Source organism: Penaeus chinensis, chromosome 2 (genome assembly GCF_019202785.1).
Source record: "Penaeus chinensis breed Huanghai No. 1 chromosome 2, ASM1920278v2, whole genome shotgun sequence".
In the NCBI taxonomy this organism is placed as follows: domain Eukaryota; kingdom Metazoa; phylum Arthropoda; class Malacostraca; order Decapoda; family Penaeidae; genus Penaeus; species Penaeus chinensis.
In genome coordinates this window covers 39964739-39973224 of record NC_061820.1, presented here as the reverse complement: position 1 = coordinate 39973224, position 8486 = coordinate 39964739, and the positions used below count along the sequence as shown (strand labels likewise).

Here is an 8486-nt window from a genome sequence, read left to right as displayed (position 1 = left end):
TACTCCGTGGTAACAAGGGTTTTAGCAATGTGGTGTTTATCTTGGGTGATAAGACCGCCTGCGTGTTGGCTGATATTTGGTGATATCATCATCCTCCCCCCCCCCCCCCCCACTTAGATACTCGTTAGCACCGGAAAACAAATTGGAAGATAGTGATCATTTTGTGACGATGCATTCGTACACATTGTTAAGAATATATGAATCTGTATACGAACACAAACACACACACCAACACACACACACACACACACACACACACACACACACACACACACACACACATACACGAGCGTGCGCATATATATATATATAATATATATGTGTGTATGTATATATATGTATGTATATACATATATATATATATTCTATAAAGTGCCTTCTAGAGATAATAATACCACTGCATGTGTAGCCAAGGTCCTGGGGAAGGTTAGGAAATAGCGTCACCGATTCAGCAGAACGCAGAATGGAAAAATTTAGCGACGCCCTTCCGGTTCAAGGACTAGTGCTTGTTAATATCAAATGCATTTTATCTCATAATTATGTGTTGTGTATATGCGTATATGGAAGTTTTATGTGATTTTTAAAAAAGGTGTCATGTGCTATGTTGTTGCTATGTTCTACTACATAAAACGTATCCTTATGGCGCCGGTACTGTTCACTGTTCGAAACACCTTTGGTATGGGATTGACAACGGCTTCAAATACCCAGAAGGTGAAGCTCTGAAGCCTCGGTGCAGTCACCCTTCGCCTTTCATTGATACGCCAGTCACCCTGGGCTGCGCCTTCTGCAGAACAAAAGTATTTTTGACGCGAAGTTCTTAAAGGAAGTTGCAAGTCATCAGCGAGTGATTCTATTCCACGAAATCGCACAGTGGGCTCAGCATGACGGTGTCGTTTTACTTAAGGAATCACATTCTTCATTTCGTCCTGTGTTTGGATTTTCGTTTCCAAATGTGTTATTGGGAATTTGCTTGTCTTGGGTTTATATATTGAATTATTTGAATCGTATTAGAGACTTTCAGGGTTGATGTCCGTGCCTAACTTTCTAACTTTCATATTCGCTAATGATGTATGCAGGGTATTTTTGTGCTGTTGCCATGGGGAACTAGTGATTGGACGTACTGTAAGTGTGTCTTTATGGAGTTCACTCACCGATAACTATGTCATATATACATAAATACAATCATGTGTGTCTAATGATATATATATATAAATATACATACATATATATGTGTGTGTGTGTATGTATATATATATATATATATATATATATGAAAGCTCAAAGTGAATTTAACAGAGACACAAAATAAGTTTACTTCCTAGTTCCTCATGGCAACAACAACAATATATATATATATATATATGTGTGTGTGTGTGTGTGTGTGTGTGTGTGAGTGTGTGTCTACTTATATATATACTTATATATATTATATCTTATATATATATATATATATATATATATATATATAGTATGTGCGTGTTACTAATAAAACAATGAATACACAAAATCTTGCTTGGGCTGTTCACAATGCCCGTTCCCCTAAATGGAATTGTCACCCCAAACCCCTGCATCTTTTTGCCAGTTGCAGAAGTGAGGCTGAATGTCGTAGCGTGTAAGATAATTTGTTAATATATATTCAGTATATGTCCTCTTCCTCTTTCTATTTATCTGACTGTTTGTTTGTCCGTCAGTCTGCTTGCCTGTCTGTTTTTCGGTCTATTTATCTATATATCTATCGGCCTGTCTGTCTGTATATCTATCAGTACATATGTCTGCCTATCTATCTGCCTGCTTATCAGTCTGTCTATCTCTCTGCCTGTTTATCAGTCTGTCTACCTATCCATTTATCTACTCTCTCTCTCTCTCTCTCTCTCTCTCTCTCTCTCTCTCTCTCTCTCTCTCTCTCTCTCTCTCTCTCTCTCTCTCTTTCTCTCTCTTTCTCTCTGTCTGTGTGTGTGTGTATACAAACGCATATATATATATATATATATATATATATATATATATATATATATATATATGTATGTATGTATGTATCTATCTATCTATCTATCTATCAACCTAGCTACCTATCTATCTATTTATAAATATGTTAGATATCTGTCAATCTCTCTGATCAACAAATACCTCCAGGATAATCCATCTACCACGAGCGCTTGTCTTCAAAAACACTCAGCCTTTAAAAAAATATAACTGTCATTGTCTCTTCCTCAGGGCACAGAAAACGCCGGGTACGAAGGAGATGAACAAAATGAACAGAAACGACCTGTGCCTGATTTCTCTGCGGTCACCGTGTCGTCAGAAAAGGTAGGGTAAAAGTGAACATTTCTCTCTCTTACTTGTTCTGACTAGGTATGTTTATTACAGTAAACATATCGGCTGAGATTCTTAGCTTTCATATGCGTAATTCGGGGAAACCGAATGCTGGGGTTAGTCTTATATGAGTGTATGTTCGTGTGTGGGTGTGCGATTTTTCAGTCTGTATGGTAATTAGTTGTGTTTTTTGTTGTTATTTATTTTTTGTCGTTTTGTGATCGGGTGTTCCCCTATTTTCTCACGTACACCTATATTAACCACTTTGTCTTTACACTTTCCCTCCCTTCGCTGGCATACATCTCCATAACGATTCGAGTCATCTCGCAACAAAAGTAACATCAACAATCCCACCATACGTTTAATAACCCCAGCATAACAAACCCACCAGAAACCCACTAGACCCCACACTAACCCACAAACCCACGAGACCCCACACTAACCCACGAGACCCCACAATAACCCCACAATAACTTCCACCAGGCGGACAGCCGACCCGCACGAGAGCAGTGGTCCAACGGCCACGAATTCCTGCTCTCCTGCATCTCCATGGCGGTCGGCGTCGGAAACGTCTGGCGCTTTCCCTTCGTGGCTCTGGACAACGGCGGCGGGGCCTTCCTGGTGCCGTACATCTTCGTGCTCATCTTTATCGGCAAGCCCCTCTACTACATGGAATTCTGCCTTGGCCAGTTCGCCTCCTACGGCTCGGTGAAGGTGTGGGAGATCTCGCCGGCGTTTCGAGGTTTGAAATATTCTGAGGAGATGGAATTAACGATGTTCATATCTTTTATTTATTTATTCATTTATTCTTTTTTTTTTTTTTTTTTTTTTTGGGGGGGGGGGGGATTTTCAGTTGTGGAGGACTCATACTTTATCTATATTTGTGTATGTTGTTAGGCCTCTGTGTGTGTGTGTGTGTGTGTGTGTGTGTGTGTGTGTGTGTGTGTGTGTGTGTTTTCGACGGCCAGATTAATGATAGCTTTAGCCCTTCCACTGGTGCCCCTACAACGGTACCCCCTTGGATTTAAATTATTGAAAATGCTACTCTTTGGATTCAAAGTTGACCCTTCTTGTTAATATGATAATCTTTAAATTTCGTTGACTATCTATACGAGCAACATATATATGTGACACATATATGTGTATATATGTATATATATACATATATATATTTATATATATATATATATATATATATACTGTATGTGTGTGTGTGTGTGTGTGTGTGTGTGTGTGTGTGTGTGTGTGTGTGTGTGTGTGTGTGTGCTTAAACTTTATACTTCATTTAAAGTAGGCTGGAAGGACACGTCAACGACAAAGGTTGGCCTGACCAGCAATCCGTTCAGTACATCATTTCCATTAATTAACATTATATAACTTATTACGTGACAGGTATTGGGTATGGTCAGGCTATATCTACCTGGGCCGTGTCTACCTTCTACGTCAGTCTGATGGGCCTCTGCGTCTTCTACTTCTTCGCCTCCTTCAGGACGGTTTTGCCCTGGTCCACGTGCGGCGTCTGGGCGGCCGACGTGTGCGTGGATTCTACGAGGAACGTCACCTTCGGGAAGAACACCACTTACGTCACGGCGGCCGAGGAGTACTTCGTGTAAGGCCTCGCTTTTGTGGATCTATCACTCATATATATATATATATATATATATATATATACGTACACACACACACACACACACACACACACACACACACACACACACACATATATATATATATATATATATATATATATATGTGTGTGTGTGTGTGTGTGTGTGTGTGTGTATGTATGTATGTATATATACACACACACACACACACACACACACACACACACACACACACACACATATATATATATATATATATATATATATATATATATATATATATATATATATACACACACAGTAACATGAATATCTGCCAATACTTGAGAATGCCTTTATCCCCCTGAACTGCCTACGTCATAAGGCTGTCACACGCTAAGTCCTTCCTTCAACCTCCTGCTCCCACTCCTTCCCTCAGCAAGGAGGTGCTGCAGACCGATCCCTTGGGCCTCCAGGGCGGCATGGGAGCTCCCGAGTGGCGCCTCTCCCTGTGCCTGCTCTTCTCGTGGCTCCTGCTCTTCGTGGTGCAATGCAAGGGCGTGAAGAGCTCTGGCAAGGCCGCCTATTTCACCGCCCTCTTCCCTTACTTGGTTCTCTTCATCATGCTGATCCGAGGAGTGACCTTGCCCGGGGCTTCGAAGGGAATTCTGTTCTTCATCACACCGCGATGGGAAAAGCTCTTGGAACCGGGGGTAAGGTCGGCGCTCTCCGTGAAATGGAGGGATGGTTTTATGTGGTGGATAATATTGTTGATTTGATCTTGGTTGTGTTGTTTATTCCGGTAATGACAACATTCGGATATCCGCGATGGACCGCCGATGTGAAATACGTGTAAGTCTAGTTAATAATGTTTGTTTTGTTCAGGTATGGTACGCTGCGGTCGACCAGGCCTTCTTCAGCCTGTCCGTGGGCTTCGGCGTGATCATCATGCTGGCTTCCTACAATGACTTCCGCCACAACGTCTACCGCGACGCCACCATCATCTCCTTCGCCGACACCTTCACGTCGCTCCTCGCTGGATTCACCATCTTCGCCATCCTGGGCCATCTCGCCGAGCTCCTGGGGGTGGAGGTCGAGGACGTGGTCAAGGGCGGAGGGACGTCTCTGGCCTTCGTGAGCTACCCAGACGTCTTGGCTAGGTTCCAGTACGTCCCCCAGCTGTTCTCGGTGCTGTTCTTCCTCATGCTGTTCACCCTTGGGGTGGGAAGCGCCGCTGCATACAATGGCTGCGTCATAACTATCATCTGCGACCAGTTTCCGCACGTAAAGCGGTGGCTAGTGACGCTGGGCGTGTGTGTAGTCGGCTTCTTCGTGGGGCTCCTATACGTGACGCCTCAGGGACAGCATATCCTCACTCTCGTCAACCATTATGGAGGAGTAAGTACTTGTTTGGTCTTTCATTCTTTTCCAAGAAAATAATTCCTTTGGGAGATTTGAAAGACAGGGATTTAGTAGAAACTACAAGGAAAAGAACTACTTTTAGATACTCATCCCCCTCCGTTCCTGCAGGGTGTGTCGATCATCTTCCTAATGATCCTGGAGTTGATGGCAGTGATGTGGGTCTACGGCTTCTCCAACTTCATCAGGGACATCGAGTTCATGTTGAAGAGAAAGACTGGTCTCTACTGGAAAATCTGCTGGATCTTCTTCAACCCCCTTTTCCTCGGCGTAGTTTTCATCTACAGCCAGATCGTGGCAAAACCTCTTACATACGGGTCTTACGTCTTCGGTTCCCTAGAAACAGGTGAGTTCGTCTTCTGTCGTTCGTTACTCTGGTTGGGATGAGATCAGGTTACTTACTAAAATTGAGTCCTACTAATTTCATGAAACACCTTGTTGATTCGCAGTAAGTTCAATTCTTTCCAGCGTTGAAATAGCGTTTTTTTGAGTTGCTCTATGGGCATCTGAATACACTGTACGATTAAACATTAAGAAAGAAAATGAAAACCACGAAAAAAATACAAATCACAGCGAATATTAACCACACAAAGACGCTATCTAAAAAAAAAAAAATCAATTTTCTTTACTAGGAATGGGTCTGGCACTAGCAGCGTTTGCATGCCTCATGGTGCCAATCTTTTTCGTCGTGGAACTAATGAAAATACGAAGTGGTGCCTCCTCCTGGTGGGACGCCATCAAACAGACCTTCAAACCTTCTGCAGAGTGGTGTCCCAGCGACCCCGTCATGCGGCAGCAGTACAGAATATTCAGGGCCTCTAAAACGCTAACCCCAGAGGGCATCGACAATCCGATAGTGGCGAAGTACCAGATGCAAATTAGAAATAGAAATAAATAGGCTTATGTTCGGTCCCCAGAGTGTGTTTGTCAGTTTCTATCTCCCTCTTTTTGTTTTTCTTTTTTTTCTTTCTCTACTGCTTTCTCATTCTCTAGCTCTCTGTCTGTGTATATGTGTGTGTGTGTGTGTGTGTGTGTGTGTATGTGTGTGTGTGTGTGTGTGTGTGTGTGTGTGTGTGTGTATGTGTGTGTGTGTGTGTGTGTGTGTGTGTGTGTGTGTGTGTGTGTGTGTGTGTGTGTGTGTGTGTGTGTGTATGTGTGTGTGTGTACGTAGGTATGAATGTGTGTATATGTGCACATATATTTTCTCCATTTTTCCATATCTACCCTGATTTTCCTCATACTAACAAACACACTGAACCCTCAGGTCTTCTATTTAGAGTATATATTAATTTCGATATCAATAATTATTTAGTGTAAGCATTTGTCCAGTGTTGCGCTACATACCAAATATATACACATATTCATGAAATGCGTTGTTTAATCCATTGCGGCATGTGTTGCAGGTACTATTTAGTGTAGTTTCTTTAGTGAAATATGCTGCACATAGATGGCTCCACAAGTGCTCACCCACTAAGGAATCAGTTAGTAGTTTCTACGTGACCCTCACCTGATTTCTCCACTCCTTGAATTCTCGATGTTTTTTTTTCTAATGCTGTTAATATCGATATTGCCATTATTGTTAATGGCATTATGATTGTTACAATGTTACTGAAATAGTAACAACAATAAAGATTTTAACATTTCTGAAAATCAAAGAATAGAGTAAACAGGCTTGATAGACAATACTAGTAATTGACTCTTTGGTGATCAAGCATATGTGGAACCATCTGTTATCATCATCAAGGGAGCTTGGGTCGACGGGGGCACATGGCGAGCCGTCAAGCAGGCCCTCGGCGTATCTCTAGGTCTTGTAAGACTTTCTAGGTTGCCCCACCCAGGATTTTCTCATGAGGAGAAAACCTAATGGGCAGGGTCTACTACAGGGAAACGAGCTATGTGCCCGAATAGCCTGAGTTGCCGGTCCCACGGTGTAGCCGTCGGTTGGAGACATGGTCCTGCCAACTGTACCCAACTGTACCCCATGATCCGGTGTAGTGACTTGTTGCAAAAGGCATCAAGGCGAGACTGCAAGATACTAGATAGCATCCAGGTTTCGCTTCCATGGAGCAAAACTATTAATATCTAGGCCTTGAAGACATGTAACTTGGTCCTTCTGCATAGGTACTGACTTGTTGACTTCATGGCCCCTGCTGCTAGATCAATCTGTCTAATAACTTCCTGGTCTGACAGCCCAGATACATGGACTGCACTACCAAGGTATGTAAAGCTCTCTGCGACTTCAACGTCCTCTCCACAAGCATGTATCGACTGAACAGGTTCCCCAAAACAGGCCCTTAAAATCCTGGAACTTGGTCTTGGTCCAGGAGACCTTTAGGTTCAAGGACTTCGCTTCATTGCTACATGCATCAACAGTCACCACCATAGAATCCCTAGACTCAAAAAGAATAGCACATCGTCAGCAGAGATGAGGTTTGTGACCTTGACATTGCCCAGTGTTGCTCCAGATTTTGGATAGTAGCTCTGCCCATTATCCAGTCCATTATCCAGTTGCTACAGTCCCAACGATCCCCTTCCCCTTCCAGTATGACTACTCCCTGAAGATGGTGACCCTGAAGATGGTGACCCAACCGCTTCAATTCCCTTGATAGCAGGGGTAATCGATCTTCATGCCGCAAAGACCGGATGTTCGAAGCTCCTACCTGGATAGCCCGCATAAGGTTAAACCTTAGACAGTTGTTCTGGGGGGAAGAAGGCAAGGGCCCACCTCCCATGAGCCACCCATTAACCCTAGGGGCCTTGATGGTTGTTGGGATGGAGCCAGAGCGTGTCCACACATTGGTGGTCCATGACTCTGTATCTCTAGGGCCTGAAGCTGCTCCAAAATCTCCCACAATTTAGCCTGGGTCCGGAAGGTTTCAAATTTCCATGGGTAGCCACTAGGAGGTACTGCAGAAGTCTCGATGAAGGAGAGGCTATGAACCGGCAGGGGAGGCTTATGCAGAACTGCTCTAGGCTAGTCACCGGTGACAGCTATAAGCGAGAAGGCATACAAGTAATTAACACTATCTGGGGTACCATACCATCGCTTTATTTCACCCTGAGCATAAAGCACCCACCAACTACAATAAACTCAAATTACAGTGGACACTGCATTACGTCACACCATGCCGATCCAATGGATCAAAATAAATATTTTAATCGAATGTG

General features: G+C 43.2%; 1 protein-coding gene across 1 annotated transcript in view; it reads left to right on the top strand.

Annotated features, from left to right (window-relative positions):
• The window catches only part of LOC125031933 (sodium-dependent nutrient amino acid transporter 1-like), a 13250-nt gene extending 7009 nt beyond the window's left edge, over positions 1-6241 (top strand). Inside the window, exons 2-8 of the mRNA XM_047622947.1 lie at positions 2215-2307; positions 2797-3055; positions 3706-3922; positions 4339-4612; positions 4785-5297; positions 5430-5664; positions 5951-6241. Coding sequence (XP_047478903.1) covers positions 2215-2307; positions 2797-3055; positions 3706-3922; positions 4339-4612; positions 4785-5297; positions 5430-5664; positions 5951-6216 — 1857 coding nt within the window. The 3' untranslated portion in view covers positions 6217-6241. The remainder of the gene's footprint in view (positions 1-2214; positions 2308-2796; positions 3056-3705; positions 3923-4338; positions 4613-4784; positions 5298-5429; positions 5665-5950) is intronic.
• Positions 6242-8486: the final 2245 nt, after the last annotated feature.